The sequence below is a fragment of the Cryptosporidium parvum genome, chromosome 3 (genome assembly GCF_000165345.1).
Source record: "Cryptosporidium parvum Iowa II chromosome 3, whole genome shotgun sequence".
NCBI classification, from domain to species: Eukaryota; Apicomplexa; class Conoidasida; order Eucoccidiorida; family Cryptosporidiidae; genus Cryptosporidium; species Cryptosporidium parvum.
In genome coordinates this window covers 1-24,322 of record NC_006982.1, presented here as the reverse complement: position 1 = coordinate 24,322, position 24,322 = coordinate 1, and the positions used below count along the sequence as shown (strand labels likewise).

General features: G+C 29.7%; 9 protein-coding genes across 9 annotated transcripts; 5 read left to right on the top strand and 4 right to left on the bottom strand.

Moving 5' to 3' along the window:
* Nucleotides 1-72: 72 nt before the first annotated feature.
* Nucleotides 73-2,295, bottom strand: cgd3_90 (hypothetical protein with signal peptide; the record flags this gene model as incomplete). The annotated part of the gene is made up of 1 exon (XM_625323.1): nt 73-2,295. One exon carries the CDS (start codon nt 2,293-2,295, stop codon nt 73-75), a length of 2,223 nt encoding a protein of 740 aa, XP_625323.1.
* A 928-nt stretch (nt 2,296-3,223) lies between these two features.
* On the top strand, nt 3,224-4,711 carry cgd3_80 (S-adenosylhomocysteinase; the record flags this gene model as incomplete). The annotated part of the gene is made up of 1 exon (XM_625322.1): nt 3,224-4,711. A coding segment is annotated over one exon (1,488 nt), but the record flags the coding sequence as incomplete, so codon positions are not given.
* A 123-nt stretch (nt 4,712-4,834) lies between these two features.
* Nucleotides 4,835-5,488, bottom strand: cgd3_70 (hypothetical protein; the record flags this gene model as incomplete). The annotated part of the gene is made up of 1 exon (XM_625321.1): nt 4,835-5,488. One exon carries the CDS (start codon nt 5,486-5,488, stop codon nt 4,835-4,837), a length of 654 nt encoding a protein of 217 aa, XP_625321.1.
* A 163-nt stretch (nt 5,489-5,651) lies between these two features.
* cgd3_60 (hypothetical protein) lies at nt 5,652-6,401 on the top strand (the record flags this gene model as incomplete). The annotated part of the gene is made up of 1 exon (XM_625320.1): nt 5,652-6,401. One exon carries the CDS (start codon nt 5,652-5,654, stop codon nt 6,399-6,401), a length of 750 nt encoding a protein of 249 aa, XP_625320.1.
* Nucleotides 6,402-6,441: 40 nt separating this feature from the next.
* cgd3_50 (conserved hypothetical protein) lies at nt 6,442-10,068 on the bottom strand (the record flags this gene model as incomplete). The annotated part of the gene is made up of 1 exon (XM_625319.1): nt 6,442-10,068. The coding sequence occupies one exon, from the start codon at nt 10,066-10,068 to the stop codon at nt 6,442-6,444; it is 3,627 nt and encodes a 1,208-aa protein (XP_625319.1).
* A 1,327-nt stretch (nt 10,069-11,395) lies between these two features.
* cgd3_40 (casein kinase I) lies at nt 11,396-12,877 on the top strand (the record flags this gene model as incomplete). The annotated part of the gene is made up of 1 exon (XM_001388051.1): nt 11,396-12,877. The coding sequence occupies one exon, from the start codon at nt 11,396-11,398 to the stop codon at nt 12,875-12,877; it is 1,482 nt and encodes a 493-aa protein (XP_001388088.1).
* Nucleotides 12,878-13,657: 780 nt separating this feature from the next.
* cgd3_30 (hypothetical protein with 11 transmembrane domains) lies at nt 13,658-14,986 on the top strand (the record flags this gene model as incomplete). The annotated part of the gene is made up of 1 exon (XM_625318.1): nt 13,658-14,986. The coding sequence occupies one exon, from the start codon at nt 13,658-13,660 to the stop codon at nt 14,984-14,986; it is 1,329 nt and encodes a 442-aa protein (XP_625318.1).
* A 345-nt stretch (nt 14,987-15,331) lies between these two features.
* cgd3_20 (hypothetical protein containing a signal peptide) lies at nt 15,332-16,462 on the bottom strand (the record flags this gene model as incomplete). The annotated part of the gene is made up of 1 exon (XM_625317.1): nt 15,332-16,462. The coding sequence occupies one exon, from the start codon at nt 16,460-16,462 to the stop codon at nt 15,332-15,334; it is 1,131 nt and encodes a 376-aa protein (XP_625317.1).
* A 1,813-nt stretch (nt 16,463-18,275) lies between these two features.
* On the top strand, nt 18,276-21,437 carry cgd3_10 (conserved hypothetical protein; the record flags this gene model as incomplete). The annotated part of the gene is made up of 1 exon (XM_625316.1): nt 18,276-21,437. The coding sequence occupies one exon, from the start codon at nt 18,276-18,278 to the stop codon at nt 21,435-21,437; it is 3,162 nt and encodes a 1,053-aa protein (XP_625316.1).
* Between the last annotated feature and the right edge of the window lie 2,885 nt (nt 21,438-24,322).

Sequence of the window (24,322 nt, the reverse complement as noted above, 5' to 3'; positions counted from 1 at the left end):
GAATTAAGATAATAAAAATATTGGAAAGATAAAATTATATGATAGCAAAAAGTAGACATAGTTAGCCCATTTCTATTCTTTAAATAAATAGATAACTGGGTTGATTTGATTACTTTCATTAGTATCTTGGTTGTATTCGTTTTGAATATTTTCAATAGATTCAGCTTTTTTGCTATGAGGATTACTTTGATTTTTTTGATGATTTTGATTAATTTGATAGAATCTTCCAATCTTACTAATTCTACCTTCATCAGTTGGTTCAGCTTCTTTACTTATACCTATTTTTTCTCCCGAGAATTCTGGAGAATTATTAACTTGATTAGATGTTTGTTCATCTTCAATTGGATGAGCTCTTATATGCGGTATTTCCTTAATTTCGTGTTTACTACACAAAAATATACTTGAGAAAGATGATCTTTTATTATGAATAATATTTGAGTATATATTTGTTAGTAATGAGGTATACTCTTCTCTTATTTGTTTCTCAGGATGGACCCAGATTTCTGTATGTATCATAAGATATGATTCATTTGTAAGAGGATCATTTAGTTGTTTATATGTAAATTCTGGGATATCTATTGAAGATTTTGGAATTTTCATAGATTTTGAAAGTTCATCTTCGAGCAGTGTAAATGCTTCTTTTTGATTAATATATGGTTTTCTTGTTCTAAGATTCATTGTGAATATAATGGGTAATGTACGGGGTGACTCTATATCAGAGTTAATTTCCTTTTCTTTCTTTTCCTTAGTTTTATCTGTAATTATTTCATTACTGACAGATTTTAATCCTATATTTTTTGAGATGGAAATTAGATAAAATTCAAAGATTTTACTAAATTCACAAATTTGATTTTTCAAATTTTTTACTTTGATAATAATTTCATCTGGAGAAGAAGTTATAATATTGATTGTAATTCCTATTGAACCAGAATTACCTCCTCTTAATGATGGGTTTTCTTCATTCCAAATATTAACAATTCGGAACTTATTAGGTATTAAGTTCAGTGCTTTTGAAAGTGAATTGATGAATTTACTTATAAAACTTTGTTTGTAAAGCGAATTATTAAGTGAGTCAAAACTAATGTTCTTAATCTCCATATTTATGGTAATTGAATCCACTTTTGGCGTTGAAAAGTCGGTATGAAGCTTATTATTATTATTATTATTATTATTATTATTATTATTGGAAATCGAGGAACTTTTTTTAATTAGTTCATTGTAGTTATTAACATTCCATGGATTTTTATGGATGCTATTATTTTCAATGAGATTTGAATTAATTTGGCTTGTTTCTTTATTTATTGAATTTTGATGGTTAAGTTCATTTAATTTTGATTTGTCATATGTATGTGAACCATCTTGATTATTTATTATATACTTATTAGTTGAACCAGAGTGATAATATTGCATTAATTCATTCTGTTCAAAAGTTATTTCGTTATTAGTGGGGCTTTTTTTTGTTTCTTTTTTTTGCATATTTACATTACCACTTCTTCCTCCTATACTTCCATGTAAAGGTGGAAATGGCACTTTGTCACCATGATTAGAATTTGGATCATCATTTCTTGAGACTCTACTCAAGTATGCATCATTTACATGATGAGCTTGAATATTCCCACCACTACCAAACTCTGGGAAGTTAAATTTGCTATATTGCATCTGTAAAGCTCTATTTTGATCTCTTGATTCGGCAAAAGAGTAAATAAATGATCCTTTACAATTACATGAAATTTCATCTATTTTAAAACCTTGAACAATTTCACAAAATTCTCTACTCCATATCTCGGTTCCATTTAAAATTCCCATACACACAAACCCATTTGATAGTCTGCTTGATTTAATCAAAATTTCATTTTCTGTGTCGTTTGTAACAATTAAAAGATTTTGGTTCTTTATTTCTCTATTTTCTTCATTTGAATTAAGTAATTGGCTAATATCCTCAACAAAAACAATTAGAGAATCATAATTTGGTACGTTAGAAGAGGTAATTACATATTCATCGCTTCCAAGTTTAATATTTGAGTTATTATTCAATAAATGTATTACTCCAGAGTTGTTATTTTCTAATTCGATAGATGAAAATCCATTCACAAAACGATCACTCCAAATGTCATTCTGAATGTTATTTAAAGAAAATAAAGAACGAGAGTCTTCATCTTCAGTATCAAAATCTTCGATTAAATAATCTTCATCTACTTGCGATTCTGCAATATATTCATCATTTTGTTCAGAATAAACTTCACTTATAGAAAGTAATAAAATTATCAAAAAAGGTAGCAACTTATTTATCCCCATACTTAATCTCTCTTAAATTACACCAAATACCAATATTAATTTCTATTATACCTATTATTTACCCAATACTATCTATTTATATATATATATATATATTTTTAAATTGAACCTTTCTGCGTTCAATAGTACCTAGTCAAAGTTTTTCATATTTCCTAATTGTATTTAAGTGATAAAGGATTGGGAACATTTCATTAACGTCTAGCACAGTTTTGTTGGAAAATTCTCCAATAGAAGCTTATTTAATTAATTGCATTTTGATTTTTGAAAAAATTATACGTAACGTTTGGTCAAATTTTCATAAAGTGACAATAAAGGTTTATTAATAAGTTAATTGCATTAAAAAGTAAGTCAAGCAAAAATTACAAAAAAATGCGTGAAAATAATTACATTCAAAAGTTTTTGCCATAAACAATATGCATGCAATGATACATTAGAAAAATCAATTATGGCGGGCGATGCATGTATTAATATTTTACAAATTAAAATTTGCAATTATTAAAAATATACAGATAAACAGAGTTGTAATTGGAAGAAATTAATGAAAATAACTAGAAATCTTTACGTAGATAAATTCCATTTTGTTTGTTGTTTTGTATATTAATGGTTTAAAAAGGACGAATACATTTTCCCCACAAAACAATACAAAAAAAGAAAGTTTTTCTAAACTTGTTGATTTTATTTTCTTTTATGCTCAAAAAAAGAAATTTATAATATGAATACATAAATTCATTATTAATAGCCTCTACTGTTTAGGGTATTTAAACAGCCAAAAGATTTGCTTCTTAAAATAATTATATATGATTAAATTTTAAATTAGTACGTAGACATATTTTCGAGTAATGAAAAAAGCATACATGTTCTGTGTAATCTTTAATAAAGAATAAATATTCTGTTTAATCTTTTTATTATAATAGTAGTTATTAAGTAGTATAAAATGGAAAGTAGAATTAAGGATATTAGTCTTGCCGAGTTTGGCCTGCAAGATATGGAGATAGCCAAGACTGATATGATGGGGCTGGTAGAATTACAAAGAAAATATAGGGATTCCAAACCTTTAAAAGGAGCAAGAATAACTGGAAGCTTGCATTTAACTATAGAAACGTCAGTTTTAGTTGAGACTTTATATGAATTAGGAGCGGAAATACGTTGGTGTAGCTGCAATATTTACTCAACTCAAGATCACGCAGCAGCAGCTCTTGTAAAGAAAAATATAGCTACCGTTTTTGCTTGGAAAAATGAAACAATCGAGGATTATTGGGTTTGTTTGAATGATGCAATGACATGGAGAAACCCGAATGATAAAGATAAAATCTGTGGTCCAAACTTAATTGTAGACGATGGTGGCGATGCAACTCTAATACTTCATGAGGGAGTTAAAGCTGAGATAGAATACGAAAAATATAATAAGATTCCTGAATATTTGGAAACTGAGTTGGATGAAAATGGAAAGCAATTATCTATGGATTTGAAATGCATGTATAAAGTATTAAAAATGGAATTACTTAAGAATCCTTTTAGGTGGAGAGGAATGCTCAAAGATTTATATGGTGTTAGTGAAGAAACAACAACAGGAGTTTTAAGATTAAAAATTATGGAATCAGAAGGTAAACTATTACTTCCTGCTATAAATGTGAATGATAGTGTAACAAAATCAAAGTTTGATAATACATATGGATGCAGACAATCTTTATTACATGGGCTCTTTAATGGGTGTATTCAGATGCTTGCAGGGAAGAAAATTGTTGTATTGGGATATGGTGAAGTAGGTAAGGGCTGTGCTCAAGGTCTCTCAGGAGTGGGAGCTAGGGTCATCGTGACAGAAATTGACCCAATTTGTGCATTACAAGCTTCAATGGAGGGTTATCAAGTGAGTGTATTAGAAGATGTAGTTTCAGAGGCAGATATATTTATTACTGCAACAGGAAATAAAGATGTTATTACAGTAGAACATATGAGAAAGATGAAAGAAAATGCTTATATTGCAAACATTGGACATTTTGATGATGAAATAGACGTTTATGGTCTTGAAAATTATCCAGGTATTAAAGTAATAGAAGTAAAACAAAATGTACATAAATTTACTTTTCCAGATACACAAAAGAGTGTTATTCTATTATGTAAAGGAAGACTAGTGAATTTGGGATGTGCTACAGGACATCCTCCTTTAGTTATGTCGATGTCTTTCACGAACCAAGTGCTTGCACAGATGGATTTATGGAAAAGCAGAGAATTAGTAGACAGGTCTAAAAATACAAGATTTTTTGTTAAAAAGCTTTCAAAAGAGTTGGATGAATACGTTGCCAGGCTCCATCTAGATGTTCTTGGTATTAAGCTTACAAAACTCACAGAAACTCAAGCTAAATATATTAATGTTTCAATAAATGGCCCTTATAAATCAGAGGATTATAGGTACTAAAATATAAACAGTATAAAGCAAGAAAAAAAAAATTATGATTACCTGCACTTTTAAAAGGGAAAATAGTATAAAAATAATCCAATATAATATAGTATATTAATCAAAAATATATTAATATTTCGACTATTCTTCTTGCCTCCTAAATTTACCTATTCCTACCCAACCATCTCCAAAATCATTTAATACTCTCTCTGAATTTTTCTTCTTATTCTGAAATAATTTGTTACTCTCATTAATTCTTTTCATTTTGATTTCTGAATATGCCTTTCTTACTTGATTAACATATTCAGAAAGGTCACTACAAGTCTTAGTTTCTTTCTTAGATTTTTCCAATTTATCCTTGATTTTTGAAGAAATTAAGGGAGGAGAATCAATTACATCTCCAAAAGAAGGTCGATTCGTATTATTTAAGCTAAAATTAGATTCCAGTTCGCTAATTTCGTTCAGATTTGTGTTCTTTGCCTGACTTTTTTCCAAGTTTTTCAATGATCTCTTTTCTCTCTTTTTTTTATTTTTCATAGACTTTTGCATTCTAAGAGCTTCTCTATCCTTCTCCATTAAATATTGTCTACTATCAGAATCTACTCTTTTACAAAAGTCACTTATACTTTCATTTTTAAAGGGTGTTAATAATTTCCTTTTAGGCTCATTTTTTTTATGCTTATTATATTTATTTTGGACAATCTTCAAGGGAAGCAGTTTTTCTGATTTCCCTTTAGATTCATTACTAAAAGAAATCACTCCACCTTTAAGTATCTGTCCATCCAATACCTTCATTCTATCTCTTTTATCTTTCTCTTACATTAATCAAGAAAGAAAAAAAAAAATCCGATAATTATTTTGGGTACTCTTCAGTTGGCGCCGGCGCCTCACACTTTCCACTTGTCATTTTGACATTAGTTTCATATATACAAAAAATGTCATAGGAAAAGATTAATAAATGTTAAGCAAAGAAGAGATTTTGGATGAAATAATTTTGGAAAGGTTAAACTCAGCCATTTCTAGGGTTTCAAGGTGTATGAGTTGCAAGTTGAATAAATCGAAATATTTTGATATAGTTGAAAATATTTTAATATGTAAAAGATGTTTAAAAAATAGTCAAAAATTCAAAGTTGTGGGGGCACACAAAATTACCTCCAAGGAGATAGATTTACTTGAAAAGAATATTGATCAGCTAAGTTTTAAGACTAATAAAAGAGCAGGGTTTTCTTTTAAAAACTTTTTTTCAAAATATTTTGGAATCAAGAAACATAGCTACAATTCTATATTAAAAGAAAAAGAAAGAATGGAGGCTTCAAGACTTGAGTCAGAAAATTATTCTGACTTTGAATGGGATCTTTTCTCTAAAGAGCAGAACTTTTTAAGGCGTAATACATTCGATTTTTGTTCTATTTATGAAGATGAAAAATTGGTCTCTCTGCCTTTTGCTTCAAATAAAAAGTATGCATCTGTAGACTGTGATGGAAGATATGTTTTTACCAATGAAAATTTGAATTATAACTTCAGGCCTTTAGATGATGATTTAAACTGTAGATATAAAAATATTGGATATGAAAGTAGTGGAGGGTTGAGTGTGAATTGTAATGACAAAACTTATGAATACAACGAAAACTACTACATAACTCAAGACCACCTTAATACTAACAATAAACCAAATGTAACAAGTAAAAACCCATTTGATTTGTTCTAGGCAAATATTATAAGAACTTGATGATTGTTAATCGATATAATTAGGCAATAAACCATTCAGGAAATCTAGAAACTAGGATCTTAACAAAGAATTGATTTTCAATAACTTGAATATGAGCGGCTCTCCCAATAAAAGTATCGAGGTTTTTCTGTGGAAGGTGGAAATCAACATCAACTTTAACAATACGAGAAGGATCAATATTTTTTAGCAAACTTTCTACCATCACCTTGTAAACTGAAGGACCATCTGGAGAGTATTCAGCTCTAGCACTATCATATGGAGCATACATATCTTGATGAGAAGAACAAAATACAATATGTTTAAATTTTGAAAATAACTCTGATTGTTCAGTTGCAAGTTTGTATATAAATGTTTCTTCATAATTAGGAGCATCAGAAAGTGCAAGTTGACTAATACATTGAGAACTACTCCATTTTTTCATTATCCATACGCCTGCATTAATAAGCTTTGAGTTGTTTGAAATACATCCCAAATGAGGTGTGCTTAAGGACCAATATAAATAAAACTGAGAACTAAACATATGAAGATGAGGGAGAGCTGCTCTTATTATAATTCCACCAAGAGAATGGCCTACAAAAGACAATTTTTTTAAAGATTTTGAAAATGGAGATACAGCTGCAATAACTTCATCACTTAACCTTTTTCCCATTTCTTCTATTGGGCCATCTGTATAATCTTCATTGCATGTGCTAAGTAAACACAGTACATCTGGGTAATATAGAGAAATTATATTTCTAACATTTCTCATATCAAATGCAGAGCCTTGTAATCCATGTACAAATATCATTATATGAAGATCTTTTGTTAATTCTTTACTACTTTCTAAAAATGGTGTTTCTGTCTTAATCATAGGTATTTTAGGCGTTTCATTGTCATGATTAGTTTCTTTTTCTACATTTTGATCATAGTCAAAACAGCGACTACCAAAGGTTTTATTGGATTCTTGCTCGATTTTCCTATTAACTATATTTCTAGCATTGATTGCAGGATCATTATTAATCCCAAGTCTGCAAAGTTGTCCACAATGAGTAATTGTACCAACTCCATTATTAATTATAGCTTTAGAATGGTCAACTATTAAGTTGTTAATTTCTGAATTTGTTGATATAGGTGAAATTGGGTGTTTATAGCAATTAATCAAAGTTGAAGGTTTTGTATATCTTTGAATAAATAAAATAGGAAGCCATTCATTGTATTTAGAACTTTTTAAGTGCTCAGTTGAAATATTATTTAACATATTATCATCAAGTACATCATTTTTTGTGTTTGACTGGTTATCTGAATTGGATGCTATTTCATGTAAGGGAGGAAGGCACACTTCCTCAATTGCATTTGGAGTTGGTATTGATTTAAAAACTATATCATTTCTAAGTAAATCAGCTACTTTTGAGTAGTAATCAATAGGTTTTAGTACAAAAGCAGTTGAATTTTGTGAGCTTAGCCCTACTCCACCTGTTAATATTGGAAATATTGAAAAAAAACCACTATTTTTTTTGTTAAGCTCTCCATTATTAGGTAAGTTATTGTATGGAGGAGACGAATTAACTGAAAGTACAACAGGGGGTGTAATAGGAAATGATCGATTTCCTAAGAATTCTGGAAATTTTGATGATGGTTCTGGTTTTAATGATGGAGAATATAATTCATTAATTGAAAGATTCTCAAAAAAAATGGTTTCATTCCATAAGAACATGGTCTTCCTTATGTGTTCCATTTTACATGTCTGTTCGAGTTTGTGTAACACAAAAGGTAGAATAGAGACTAATCTATTCCAAGTCTCAAAAATTTGAAACGAAATTTTCTCCAATTCTAAGTTAATCTTGCAACTATATTGAGCAATTCCAAAAGGTGCCTCAATCACATTTTGGAATGGTAAAATTGGCTCATGTGATATTAATGGATCTGAAGTAACAATATGCGAGGTTGGACTTCTTCTGAATATGGGGGGCGTAATTCCTCTAATATAATTGAGCTGCCAGTTTAGAGGAGTTAAAGCCCATATTGTTGTTGGTAATTTAACTAAACATAGAGCAGAATCAGAAAGTCTTTGTTCTGGAAGAATTCCTATAGAACTTCCATCGCTTGCTATTGTAAGAGAGTGTTTGAATTCATTTGCTTCTTTAAGCTGAATTTCAGAGCTAATTCTAGAGATTTTATGTTCATCAATCTGATCAATTTTTTCTCTTACTACACAAAACGGGATAGAAGCACCATTTTCTTCATAATTGGATTCTGAAAGGTTAATAAGAGGCTCAACATTTAGTTTGGATCCACCTGGTAGTTCTAAACTAGGGATAACCAAGAATGATCCCATTAATTTGGCTCTTTGCGAGCTACAGCATTTCTTTGTAATATAGTGCATATTAGCAGCTAATTGGAGATGAAGATTAGTCAAGGATGATATGAGCTCAAGTCTAAATTTTGAGGATTCAATAAACATTGGATCTCTAGTTACTATTGATGGAAATACTTCGTCAATACCAATGATGGCCTTTTGGTTAGTATTCTGGTCTTTTTCTTCATTACCCTTTACATCATCACATATTTCTAAGGTTTCTTGAATATCATTTAACTCTTTATTATTAGCCAAATCAGGTAACTCATTTGTTTCCTTTGTAGAAACTTCTAAATTCTCGTTTAATTTTAAATCATCTGAAGTTTTATCATTATCTTCTTCTTTTAATTTTTTAGAAGATTCTACAAAAGTCTGAGCCATTTTTTGGATAAGCATTCCCCTAATAGTAAATGAACCAACTTGTACCTTGCTTCTGACATTTGTTGAGTGAGAGTTTTTATTTTCATCATATTTAAAAGTTCGATTACAATTTTTTAACAGATCCTTATCGCTTAATTCTGAATTTTCTTCGTTTTTACTAGTAGACAGTAGAAATGAAGGGATTACTGGGAGTGGCTTTGTTGAAGAAAATCTTGGAATATATTGAGTTTTATTTTCAGAATAATGAGAGTCAAAAGAAGCAAAGATTCTAGTAATCTGGCTTAGAATCAAACAACTTGTATTACAAAAGTGAAACTCATCAAATATTATTGGAAGATATTCCACAATACCATTTGCAACATTATTAATCCTATAGACATTATAACAAAGAGATGAAAATTTTTCATCTGAAGGTTGATAATGTTCTGAATCTTCACTATTTGACTCCTCAGACATAGATCCTGAATCAAGGGGAAGAATTTGTTCTAAGTTTTCTGAATAAAACAAATCCACCTCAAGAAAAAAAGGAGCAATACTTACTTGACTGTTTGCAAATGTACTTCGAAAAATTTCGTTTGAATCTGTTTGACTTGAGTCACTAAAAAAAGATGAAAAAGGTTTGGTACTAGGAACATGCAACTTCACATCACTAGTAAATATGATTGTCTCATTTAAATCTGCCACATCATCTACATAGTTGATCTGGAAGGGTCTAGATAAAACAGACCCGTCTTCTAAGATTCCTTCCCACTTTAGATCTAGCTTTTGTTGTTTAGAATAAATAATATTTCTGGGAATAGCGCTATATGCCACGCCGTCATTTAAAAAGTATAATCTACTCCTTAGTCTATAAAACCCACTCTGTAGTAAATCAATATTTCTAAACTTCCCAAAGCTTAAAGCAAAACTCACTGTCGCAAATAACGACATATTTTCTTTAATATCCACTTCTTATGATAATAATTAATATAATCTCAACTAATTTCTAGTTATTATTTATTATAATCTATTTTATTGTTGCACATATGCATTTGCAATCAACTTATTTATAGATAAAGTAGTATCTATTAATTTAAAATTCTAGTTGTATGCACCAATTCTTTTAACATTTCATCATAAATCCAATTATAACCTTTAAATTTAAAATTTTTGTTGATTAATTCACTTTTTGTCTCTTTTTAATATTTATTAAACTAATTCTAGATTTTAATTTATGCATGCGTCTGGTCTTGTATATTAATTTATGCCCATTATTTGATTTTTTTTTTGAGTTGAATGGAGCAATAATCAAATAACTAGAATAAGATCTATAATGTGTCTATTTATTTATTATGAGTTTTAAATAATATTTAAGCTTTTCTATGCCATTAAATTGTTTTAATATTTCACAGTCGAAAGACTTGAGTTCAATATACTTTAAGCACAAGTGGATAAAATAAACTTGCACATTATTAATTGTAAATCCAAAGAGAAACTAAAAACTTTGTAAAAATAGAGTTATATTAATATTTATTTATTACATTTAATATTTCTATGTATTAGAAAGAATGCTATGTTTAAATTGAGTACTTTTTTTAGTTAGTTTGATGGCGTAAAGGAGAGGTTTGGAAGGGAGAGAATAAAAAAGTTTCAGGTAGAGTTTTTTGATTAGTAAACGCTAACATATAAACCAGTGATTCCACAATAGTACAATTCACTTATTAAAATTTTAAAATAATTTATTATTTAACAACGGTTTTTAATATTTCCGGCAGGTAGGCATGTAAATTGAAAGAAAAAAGAATATTATGCCGCCAAACCACCCCACTATTTTAAAAATTTGAGTTTTAGGACATAATGAGAAAATTACGGCGAGGATAAGGTAGAAAAAAAAAAAAAAACAGATAATATTCTTTTTTTTCTTTTTTGATGAGAGAATATCAGCAGGTTGAGAAAGGTTCCAAGTACATTCTAACAAAGTACTGGCAAAGAATTAGTAAATAATTCAAACTAGAATTGCAAGAGAAATTAACGATTCAGGATTTTGGGTTCAGAAATAGTGAGCCGGACTTAATGTTAAAGGATTTCTTGAAATTATTCTTTGGAAAATTTGGATGAGAGAGCCGAAATACAAAACAAAGTTTTTTCTTCGCAATATTGTGAGATAAACCAACTAAATTAATATTTATTATTAATATACTTTTTTAGGGGTAAAACCCAAAAATTAAGCCTAGTTAACCAAAATTAGTGGTTAACTAAATTGTTTTTTTTTTTAAAAATGGTATCACAAATTTCATCTCCTTTATCAAATACCACTGTATGCTCAATATGGAAGATAGAGCGATTAATTGGAGGGGGAAGCTTTGGAGATATATACTTGGCAGTAAATACGGAAACCAATGAGGAGGTGGCAATTAAGGCAGAATCAACAATGTCCAGGCATCCACAGCTAATATATGAAACAAAAGTTTTAAAGCTTCTACAAGGAGGGGTAGGAATAGCCAATGTCTATCACTGTGAATTAGATAGAGAAGTAAATCATCAGATAATGGCAATGGAACTTTTGGGGCCATCTTTGGAGGATTTGTTTAATCTATGTCATAGAAGGTTCACAATGAAAACTATTTTAATGATTGCGGACCAGATGTTGCAAAGGGTTGAATATATTCACTCGAAAAATTTTATTCATAGAGATATTAAACCTGATAACTTTTTAATTGGGCGTGGGAGAGGATCTAGAAATATTTATGTTATTGATTTTGGCCTTGCTAAACGCTTTCGAGACCCAAAAACCTTACAGCATATTCCTTACAGAGAAAATAAGAACTTGACAGGAACTGCCAGATATGCTTCAATTAACGCCCATTTAGGGATAGAACAAAGCAGAAGGGATGATTTAGAGGCAATAGGTTATGTATTAATGTATTTTTGTAGAAATGGAACTCTTCCATGGCAGGGGATCCGTGCTAATAATAAGGAAGAGAAGTATAAGAAGATTATGGAGAAAAAAATGGGTACTTCCGTTGAGACTTTGTGTAAGAGTTATCCTCCGGAATTTGCAACATATTTACACTATTGTAGAGTGCTCCGTTTTGAGGACAGACCAGATTACACTTACTTAAGAAAACTTTTTCGTGATTTAATGCAAAGAGAAGGTTACGTTGATGATGGAGATTTTGATTGGACTAAACTTGACTCTAATAGCAGTAAAAAAGTTGAGACATCTAGTATGCAAACTAACAATTGTGTCAAAACTACTGGCAAATCTCTAATTCCTCAAATTCAGCCTAATGTTTCTCTGGATAAAAGCGTATTTGACCAGAAAAAACAATCCAAAAGTAATAAGAGATACATACACTCATCATCCTCTAGAAAGGCTAATAATTCAGGAGCTCCCGCTAATTCAAACATTATTCAACGTGAATGTTCTCCTGTTGAACAGAAATCTAATATGGAGAATAAAGGAGAGAAAAATCCAAATGAAACAGCTAATAGTAATATTTGTAATAATTTAACATCTGCAAACAGTGGTAAGAGAATTTCTGATATTGGAGATCAGGCTCAGGATCATAGTATGAGTTTAAGCCCTAACCCAACTTTAACTAGAAGAAAGTCAAAAGCTAAGAATAAAGATATCCATGAATATAGAAATACGAAATATCAAGACACATCCTCTAAAAAACACAATATGAAAACTCATAATACACAAAAGCCTTCCAAGCTAAAAAGAGGCTTTTGTTCTTGTACTAAGGTTGTATGATAAAAATCAAATTTAAATTCAAATATGAAGGTATTGGCATAACGCAAATTGATCTAACAAAACGCGCATTTCCTAATGGTTTATTTCTCGCGTTATTTTGATCCAGCTTTGATTTTAGTATATTTCTTGAACCTCCATACAATATATTTTTCGAATGATGATCTCCAAAACCTTTATAGCTCAGATCATTTATTCATTCTTTTTCGTGAGAAAGTTAAGAGAACTGCCATTAGTTCTGACAGAGTCGTAAATCACTAAATTAATGTAAATTAAGACTAGTCTGAAAAATGTCATTACTTTGAGGCATCCAACTCAATCTATTTTAGGCACAACTTAATGGGTGTTAATTCTTACTAAATTTGCACTTAAATTTAATTATTTTCTTAAGTGCATTTTTAAATATAATATACGCCTTCATACTACACTCCAGATCTCAAATTGGGGTTATTCATTCAAATGTTTTGGAATGTTAGCGATAGTTTCGGGCCCGTTCTTACAGTTAAATTGATATTTTTCTATGCGATTTTTTGATGTAAATAAAGAATGGGCTATAGCAATTGCTACCTACCACCATAAAATAGTTACTAATTGTTCTAATTGACATGTATAGTTATGCCAAAGCTTTTGCTATTATAATGTTATTATTTCACATAATTTTGATATAATTCTTAACCTTTCTTTCGCCTTTAGATTCCTGTTGTGAAAATATTACTAAATATTTACGCGGTAAATTAATTGATTAGAAACCCCTTAAAAAGACAATTATTTAAGTTAAAATAAATGGAGAAAATAATTAAAAGTGATTATGATTCATTATTAGAGATTGATTTATATTCTGAGGATGAGGTTGATGGAGACTTAATTATTACTGATAATATTTTTATGTATGATCAGATTTGTTACTTAAAAAACTGTTTAGTTGTTCTATTGCTCATATGGCACTTTCTGCATGCCATTATATTTGGAGGCGATATATCTCCATCTATCACTAGATTTAAAATAGGTGATAATGGAATTTTTGCTTTAGTACTGAATATTTTGGTTCCATGTATCTTCTTTGTGCAGGGTTGGTTAAAAGCTTTTGAAATACATAAACAAACTTCATTCATTAAACGACTTCATATTGAATTTCTAATACCAATCTTTATATACGTATTATTTTATTTGGTTAGTATTTTGTTCAAAAATGATACTCATTTAGAAAATCTAACTAATGAAGAGTTTGGCAACTTGTTGTCTAAGTCAGGATATTTTAACCCAGGATTTCTTTCAACGTTTTTGTTATTGTTTCTGATAAATTTGGTTCTGGATTCTACTGCATTGGTAATAGTTCCGCATTTTTATGTTAACAACTCTTTAATTTTTTATAAAGTGAATAATTCACTAATATCAAGGAATTATAAGAGTGGAAATGTTTCAAATGAAATGGATAGGAAATATTTTTCAGTTTTAAAAAACTTTTCATTTTACAAATTAATTTATTGTTTATTAATGGTATTATTATACGATTCGTTATTAGATTTTTTGAATAATATGGAGCCAAAAAATTTAATTCATAAATCAAAAATTTCTAATATTTTTTCCGTTTTAATTTTATTAATTATGTGTAAGATTTTCAAAAATAGTCCCAGAATCTTCTATTATGTTTGTTTTATTGGATCTTTTATTAACCTAATTATCTGCTCATCATTTGGTTCATATATTAATTGCCATTTTTCTGCGAGTTTGATATCTTCCTTTCACTTTTTATTAAATGTATTTTTTACAGGAACTTTGATTTCTTGTATGAACTTGGAAATTTTTAAAAAGTGGCAATTTTCCATATTTTTTACATTATGTTCAGTACTTTGTCATTTTACCAGCGCAGACTATTCAAGATCTATAATTTCTCCACTCATTTTTCCTTCAATTTTTAGTATAAAGTCAAGATTTCTTACAGTTTCTCAAATATTTTCATCAATCTTTGCTATTTTAAGCATTTCAATTCAACTATTCAAGTGTTTCAGTTCTAAAAGTAAGACAAAAAGCTTAAGAGCAATAAATTCTACAATATTACTTTGTTTTTCCTTAATGCTATGCATTTCATCTATAAAGTTGTTTTTCGAATAAATTAGAAAAACATTCAGTTTAACTTTATATTATTTCACAATTAGTTTCATAAATTTGAAAAAAAGAGGTTTTATACAAGAATTAAAATGTGTAGAAACGTATACTAAAGAAGAGGATGACAATAAACATTTTCTTTTAAAAAAGTGATAAATTCGTATTGAAATATGAGTATTGTATATTGAGTGTTTGGAATTATGAAAATTTCACACACCATTAATATTTAGAAATCTTAATATTTGTGTTTTTTCAATGAATTCCAAAATGAATATTTAATGATAATTAGTCGGAATATTTATATTTTTCGGGTAAGTATAAAAGTGATGTTCGACAAATTTCGAATTTTGTTTAATTTCTAGAGCAGAAATATTTTCCACATTTATTGTTTTTGATATTATTTCTGAAATTCTCCGTTATTTTCGAAGTATTCGATAATTGTTCAACGTTTTCAAGAACTTGAAGTTTTGATTTAGTTATCACTAGTAATTCTTCGAAGTTACTTTGAATAATAATTCTAGATTTCCATGGTCTATTTGTAAATAACCATCTATTACAGTAAACAGAATAACCACCACAAATGTTATAATAGTGGCCATCCTTTGAATGAATACTACAATCATCAATATCAACAAAAAATACTGTATTATTGGGAACAATAATGGACATATATTCACCTGTATTTAACTTTAAAAATAGTGCAGTTGGGATAACTCCAACAGAGAAATGAGGGATCCTTAATTCTTTGATTTGGTTCATATTTTTTGACAATATACTTAATGGCTTTATGCTTTTAATATTTTTAGGATATACACTGTCATCGTTTGCATCCCAACCATCTGGGGGTAATTTAATATAATGTTTATTTCTCAAATCATAAGGAAGGCTTTGAAGTTTATTATAATCAGAATTGACCTCAATAACTAGTTTCCATGGATGTTTTGTTGTAGAAATTTCCCCATTAGAATTAATCAGAAGTAGCTTATTTAATAAGAAAATTTCTTCATTATAAATTAAAGTAACTAAACCTTGTTTACCTTTGAGGGTAAAGTCAATTAGTCTTGGAACAAAAATGCTGACAAAATTCTTATTAGTAGTATCGAATAATAAATAAAGTGTATTTTTTGTTTCATTTCTTTTATTAAAGTTACCCGAAATTATTCTACATGTCTGTCTTTTGTTTGTAATAATAGCAATAATACCAAGATTTCCCGATACATCATCATATTCTATAATTTGGCTATTTGAATAAAGAGATTGATCTTTTGAAGAGGAATAACTTTTTAAAATAGTTTGATCATCTGTCAAATTTGAGTCTTCATCTGATGATATTAATTCAGAGTCAGTAGTGAATGAACTATTAGTTCTTGAATGATCATTATTGCCAATAGCTTCTATTTCTTTTATCGTCAATGAGCTGCATATTTTTGTTGTAAATATACCAACTAAAAAAATGAGGTATACTTTGATCCTTAACCTCATTTTCAAATGGCTCTTATTTCACTGTTTTATTAATTTCGTTATTTGATTTTTTGCACTATTATTTTAGGCGCTATAAAAGTTCCAAATTAATTGCATAATTTCAAGAGAATTTTTAATTTAATCCATGGCCAAAAACTTATCTCAGCTTTTAATTTTGATATCTTAAGAATTAAAATCATCTACATTCTTCTTGATTCCTTTCATCTTTTCTTACTATATTTGTTTACCAATCAATTAAAACTTGGAGTTTGGCGGGCTTTAATTGTAATTTGTCAAATTCGGAATTGACAAGTAAAAACAAATATTTACAATTCTTTATATTAAGTTATAATTTGCAAAGTAATTTCTAAGTTTATCATTTTTTACTGTATACTAATTACTATATTTATAACTACTTCTAGTATTATAGCTTACAATAGTTTTGTTTCTTTTGGTAACGATATTTATTTACATTCCATTATTAGTATCTATAATAAAGCAAATAATCTAAATGAGGCTTTTAGTTTTATCAGATGCGGTAGTTCCTCGTTATTTTATTTGCTAATTAATAATAATATTCATTTATTTATGATTAATTTTCAGTAAAATTATTCCAACCCATTTCTTAAAAGTAAGAATATAGGATGAATTTATTATGACGACATTAATATAAATGATTATATATTTAAATATATTTCCATAAGTCTCAATACTTATGAACTTTTAACTAATATCTATTAAGAATTATGAAATGGCCTTGATTTTTATTTCTCATATTTATATCGTTATAGTTCAGTTATGTTTCTAATGAACTTAAATTCTAATATTTGTCAAGTAATTCACAAAACTATGCGCCTTTTCTTTATATATATCATAAATTAAAATACATATCTAGTAATATTATAGTTTTCTTAATTTTATTATGAAATTTTAATATTTAATAACAATCTTATTTATGGCTTTCAAGCAAAATTTTATTTAGTCAAAGTCAGAATATTAAATTGTAAAATATTCTATGATTAAAGCTTAGATTGAAAAATGAAACGAAATGTAAATATAGCTTTACAAATCAATTCATTTGGGAAATACAAGTAACAAATTTGATCAAGAGCTAACAATTCTAAGTAGATTGTAAAGATGTTCTGAATAAAGTCAATACTATTTTTGAATAATTTTAGTTAATTAGGTAAAAATTTGCATATTTAAAATTACCTTCTGATTTTAAGGTAACTATTAAATAAAATTTATTTCCAAGGATTTGTTGAATTTTTATTTATAAATTTTTGAAAAAATAGCTCATTTCTTAAGCCTATTCAATGCTTCATTTTATACAAAAAAAAAACAAGCACTTTTATGAATTAAAAATTTAGTAATTAAGTTCAAAAATTTTTAATATTGAAGCAATTAAAAGGTTTAATTTGAATTGATACATTAATGAAAGCAATATTATTATAAAATTTCTTGACCAGTTTGCTACTACAAAAACTATATTATTTTTGATATTAAGCATTTTGTAAACTTAAATATCATTTTATTTAACTTTAATTATATTTAGTGATCTTTTAAAATATAAGAATTTATATTCATACATAATCTGTCTATTTTCTTGGTTAAAAATACGTTTTTTTTAAGTTGATATAGTGCTAATTTTTACATTCTTTCCACTCAAAATTTTTATTAATTAGTTATTTTGCGTATTTATTAGAGAGAATTTCTTTTTATCTCCAATAATTATTAAAGGCTTTGGCGCCACACAACATTTATACTTTATTATCATAGTTGACATTTTATATGCAAACTAATTTCAAAAATATTTTTTAAGAAACTAAATCAAATGAAGTTAAAATTTATTTTTTTGTTTATAATTGCTTTAATTATTTCCTGTTTATTTTGCGATATTTATGCTGCAGAAGCCCCTGAAGAAAATTCTCCTAATAATTCTAATAACCCTTCAAATGAGTATTCACAAGATGCTGACCTCACAGAATCATTATTAATCTTAATAACTAATAGATTTGAAGCTAATTTTACTTCTGAGGTTCTTTTAAAAGTTGTATGCATTTATATTCTCAATATGTTGAGATTTATTGCAGTAATCAATCCTGAACTATCTAGTTCTTTTTTTAAGTTATTAAATTTGGTATTTGCAACACTGCATAATTATTCACTTGAAGATAAAAAAACTTTGTATACTACTCAAGCTAAAGCTGCTCAACTCACATATTTGTGTTCTAAAGCTTCTGAATTGTCTATTTTTTCTGGTATCAATACAAGTGAATCTAATTACGCTCAAATGATTGATGCATTATTTAATGTTTCATCGAAAGTCATCTCAGTTTTTAATAGATTATTAAATTTACTTAAATCATTGACTGTAATTGAAGTTTCAGATTATATTCGACATTTGTTACATTCATTAATTGAAATTGGCGAAGATACTTTAACTGAATTTCAAAAGGCTATTGAAGTCTATAGTTCTACGCCAAAAAAAATTCTTAATACAAAAATTGAATTTTCAAAAGGTATATCTAAATCATTATTTTTGGAGTTAACCTTTGATGACAAACCAGCAAATGCACGAAGAGTAATGTTGGAAAATAAAACTAGATTTAGTGCTCGAAATGAGGAGTATAAAAAATATTTATTGACAGGAAATTCGAATTTAAAACCTAAAGATTTAAAAGAAGCTAAACATGTTTATGAAAATATTTTGGATTGTGGAGGTTTATCTCCTGAAACAATTTTTTACTTTGAAAGCTTAATTTTACAAGCATCTTCAATATTATTTATTATAGTAGCCAATGCATATAAGTTTTATGAAGAAAAAATTCAACCTATTCAAGAAAAAATAAATTCATTTCTTGATACTGTGTATAGTCAAATAACATTGAGAGGAACTGAGTTGGATTTATCTGAGCAAAAATGTTTGGAAATAAAGCAAAAAATTCGTGAACTTCTTAAAGTAGAGTCACTTACTAGTAATGATATTTTGGCATCATCGCATACAAAAACAAAGTCTTCTAAGGAAATTGTTAATATTTTAAAGGAAATGTATCTACAGCTAATAAAGACTCTTACTTTGCTTCATAAAGAGAAAGAAAAAGTAGCAAGTTGTAAATATTTGACATTTCTTTTAAGTGAACTTTTGAAATTATTTCAGTTTTTTGGAAATTCCATAAAGAACTTAATAAAAGACTTTGAGGAAACTAAAAGTGGATGGGAGGTAAAATCACTTTCTGATCTCAAAAAATCTCGAAAAGAAACTCTTTCTTATTTAAGATCTTCTCTAACAAAATATGCGGAATTAAGTAAGGAGCAAACAAAAGAAAGGGAGAAAAGAGCTAAGGAGTTACAAGAGAAGAATCAAAAAGAAAAAGAGGAAAAGAGACAAAAAGAGAAGGAAGAAGAGGAAAGGCTGCTTCAAGAAAAAAAGCTACGCCAAGAAGAAGTTAAAAAAAGAAAAAAGGCGAGACCCAAAAAAACAAAAACTTTTCCAGAAGCAACTCTTCATGAAGCATTGACTATTGAACAAAGGCAGGAAGTTACTGAAATACCAATTAAAGTACCTTCTAAAGTAAAGAAAAAGTCTGACAAAAAGGAAGAAACATTAAACAAATTGAAGTTATTGGCTGAGATCTCTGAAAAATCTGAGGAGATTAGAACTGTTATCAAGTCAGAAAGAAAAAGTAATGCTTCTGAAAAAGCCAGAAAAATGAATGAAAGAAAGGAGAGACAGAAAGCTTGTAGAGAAAGACAAAGGATGGAAAGAGAAGAGGAGGAAAGAAGAAAAGGTGATGCCCATCACAAAGTAAAAGTTTTAGAGAGCGAGGTTAAAGTATCAGTTTCCATGTTAAAAGAGCACTTTTCATCCGTAACTAGTAAACAAAATGAAGAATTACAAGTTTTGATTGGCGCTGTTTTTGGAATTATGGGTGAAGATGAAGCTACTGGAGGTGCTGAAGGTTTTAATTTGATTGATCAAGAAGAACCATCACAGCCATCACAACCATCACAACCATCGCAGCCATCACAGCCATCACAGCCATTACAACCATTGCAGCCTTCACAACCATTACAGCCATCACAACCATTACAGCCATTAAAACCATCACAACATTCTCAAGATTCACAACTCAGAACTCATACTCGCACTAGAAGAAGAGCCGATGAACCTTTACAGAATGCTCCTACTCGTCCAACCATTGAACTTTTTGGGCAAAGCCCAGTATTCGTAAGTTCAAGAGGTTTAAGTGAAGATTTAGTAGCATCTGGTTTGTCTCACACTTTATCTGGTTTAAGTTTAGATGATATGAAAGATACGTCTGAAGATCAAGATTCAAAACATACTTCAAGCTCTAACTTAATTTCAACATCTGAATCTAAGTCTGGGCACAAATCAAAATCCAGGTCAAGGTCCAAGTCCAGAACAAGATCTAAGTCCAGAACAAGAACTAGGTCTAAATCAAGAACCAGATCTAGATCAAGAACAAGGTCTAGATCAAGATCCAGGTCAAGTTCAAGAACAAGGTCTAGATCAAGATCCAGGTCAAGTTCAAGATCTAGTTCTGGACACGGATCAGAATCATGGCTCGGAGGAACTCTACAAAACCAAGAAAATAGCTTAGAGGAAATTATTAGTAAAATGTATGTTTCTTCCTCATACGAAGAATTCTCATTATCCAGTTCTTCAGCACACTCTAGATTTAGCGGAATGTTCTCAAATACAGAATCAGTGGACCCTTTATCATCACAAGCAATGCTGTTTTTCAATGTTAGAATGCCAAATTTCAAACATATTACTGAGTCCTCAACAGAAGAGGAAATAAAGAAAGCATTAGATCTTTGCGGAAGTGAGATTTCTCGCTTAAATTCTGAAGTCTCATCGAGTGTTAGTGGTCAAGATTTCTTGTCTGTGAAATGTGTCCAGAAGTCTTTTATTAGTGAATTTATTAGGTTACTTTTACTTTTAAAATCAAAAAGCAATTCTACTAGTTAAGTTCAGCTCACTTATTCTGGTTCTTCTCAATGGGTATAGATTGTTGACAATTTTTTCTATGGTTGAAATATTATTTGTGTTTTAATTAGTCATTGTTCACAGACAATACATTTCCAGTTTTATTTTGATGTTTAATTTACCATTTCTCAATTAATTTAGTATTCTCATAATTATTAATTTGTTTTAATTTTTGCTAATTAACGGACTATTTTCTTTAATGGATTTGATTTTTAAGGTTTTAGGGGTTTTAGGGTTTAGGGGGTTTAGGTTTAGGTTTAGGTTTAGGTTTAGGTTTTAGGGTTAGGTTTTAGGTTTAGGTTTAGGTTTTAGGTTTAGGTTTAGGTTTAGGTTTAGGTTTAGGTTTAGGTTTAGGTTTAGGTTTTAGGTTTTAGGTTTAGGTTTAGGTTTTAGGTTTAGGGTTTAGGGGTTTTAGGTTTAGGTTTAGGTTTAGGTTTAGGTTTAGGTTTTTAGGGGTTAGGTTTAGGTTAGGGGTTTAGGTTTAGGTTTAGGTTTTAGGGTTTTAGGGTTTTAGGTTTAGGTTTTAGGGTTTAGGTTTAGGTTTAGGGGTTTAGGTTTAGGTTTAGGTTTTAGGTTTAGGTTTAGGTTTAGGTTTAGGTTTAGGGTTTAGGGGTTAGGTTTAGGTTTAGGTTTTAGGTTTAGGTTTAGGTTTAGGTTTAGGTTTAGGTTTAGGGTTTAGGGTTTAGGTTTAGGTTTAGGGTTTAGGGGGTTTTAGGTTTTAGGCGGTTTTAGGTTTTAGGTTTTAGGTTTTTAGCGTTTTAGGTTTAGGTTTAGGCGTTTCAGGTTTAGGTTTAGGTTTTAGCGTTTAGGTTTAGGTTTAGGTTTAGGTTTAGGTTTTTTTACGTCTTTAGGTTTTTAGGGGTTTTTAGGGGTTTACGTTCAGGGTTTAGGTTTAGGTTTTAGGGGTTTTTAGGGTTTAGGTTTAGGGTTTAGGGTTTAGGTTTAGGTTTAGGTTTAGGGGTTTTTAGGTTTAGGTTTAGGTTTAGGGTTTTAGGTTTTTTTTTTTAGGTTTAGGGTTTTAGGTTTAGGGGTTTTAGGTCTTAGGTTTAGGTTTAGGTTTAGGTTTAGGTTTAGGTTTAGGTTTAGGTTTAGGTTTTAGGTTTAGGGGTTTTTAGGTTTAGGTTTAGGTTTAGGTTTAGGTTTTAGGTTTAGGGGTTTAGGTTTTAGGTTTAGGGTTTAGGGTTTAGGTTTAGGTTTAGGTTTAGGTTTAGGTTTAGGGTTTAGGGTTTAGGTTTAGGGGTTTTAGGTTTAGGGTTTAGGTTTTAGGTTTAGGTTTAGGTTTAGGGGTTTAGGGTTTAGGTTTAGGTTTAGGTTTAGGTTTAGGTTTAGGGTTTAGGTTTAGGTTTTAGGTTTTAGCTTTTAGGGGGTTTAGGTTTAGGTTTAGCTTTAGGTTTAGGCTTAGGGTTTTAGGTTTAGGGGTTTAGGTTTAGGTTTTAGGTTTTTAGGGTTTTAGTTTACCTTTAGGTTTAGGTTTAGCCGGGTTTTAGGTTTCCGCCCCGGGGTTTTAGGTTTTAGGTTTAGGGTTTAGGTTTAGGGGTCTAGGTTTAGGTTTAGGTTTAGGGTTTTAGGGGTTTAGGTTAGGTTTAGGTTTTAGGGTTTAGGTTTAGGGTTTAGGTTTTAGGTTTAGGTTTAGGTTTTAGGGGTTTAGGGTTTTAGGGTTTTAGGTTTAGGTTTTAGGGGTTTAGGTTTAGGTTTAGGTTTTAGGTTTTAGGTTTAGGTTTAGGTTTAGGTTTTAGGTTTAGGTTTAGGTTTAGGGTTTTAGGGTTTTGGGGTTTAGGTTTAGGTTTAGGGTTTTAGGTTTAGGTTTAGGTTTAGGTTTAGGTTTTAGGGGGTTTTAGGTTTAGGTTTTAGGTTTAGGTTTTAGGTTTTAGGTTTAGGTTTAGTTTAGGTTTTTAGGGTTTAGGGGTTTAGGTTTTTAGGGTTTAGGGGTTTAGGTTTTAGGTTTAGGTTTAGGGGTTTAGGTTTAGGTCTTTAGGTTTAGGTTTTAGGTTAGGGGTTTAGGTTTAGGTTTCGGGGTTTAGGGGTTTAGGTTTAGGTTTTAGGTTTAGGTTTAGGTTTAGGTTTAGGTTTAGGTTTAGGTTTAGGTTTAGGTTTAGGGTTTTAGGTTTAGGTTTAGGTTTAGGTTTAGGGTTTTAGGTTTAGGTTTAGGTTTTAGGTTTAGGTTTTAGGTTTAGGTTTAGGGTTTTAGGGTTTTAGGGTTTAGGTTTTAGGTTTAGGTTTAGGGTTTTTAGGTTTTAGGTTTAGCTTTTAGGGGTTTAGGTTTAGGTTTAGGTTTAGGTTTAGGTTTTAGGTTCCGGGGTTTAGGGCTTTTAGGTTTAGGTTTAGGTTTACGTTTAGGTTTAGGTTTAGGTTTCGCGTTTAGGTTTAGGGCTTAGGTTTAGCTTCCGGCGTTTTAGGGGGTTTAGGTCTAGCTTTAGGTTTAGGTTTTAGGGTTTTAGGTTTAGGTTTAGGTTTAGGTTTCAGCGTTTAGGTTTAGGTTAGGTTTTAGGTTCAGCGTTTCAGGGTTCCGGGGTTTCGGTCTTAGGTTTAGGCTCTTAGGTTTACGCGTTTTAGGTCCAGGTTTACGTTCAGGGGTTTAGGGGGTTTAGGTTTAGGTTAGGTTTAGGTTTAGGGTTTAGGTTTCAGGTTTAGGTTTTAGGTTTTTTAGGTTCAGGGTTTAGGTTTAGGTTTCAGGTTTTAGGTTTTAGGTTTAGGGCGTTTAGGTTTAGGGCCTAGGTTTAGGGGTTTAGGTTTAGGTTTAGGTTTAGGGGTTTAAGGGGGTTTTAGGTTTTAGGTCTAGGTTTAGGCTTAGGGTTTTAGGTTTTAGGTTTCGGTTTAGGGTTTTCGGTCTGGGCGTTTCAGGGGGTGACCGAGTCCCTTATTTGTAA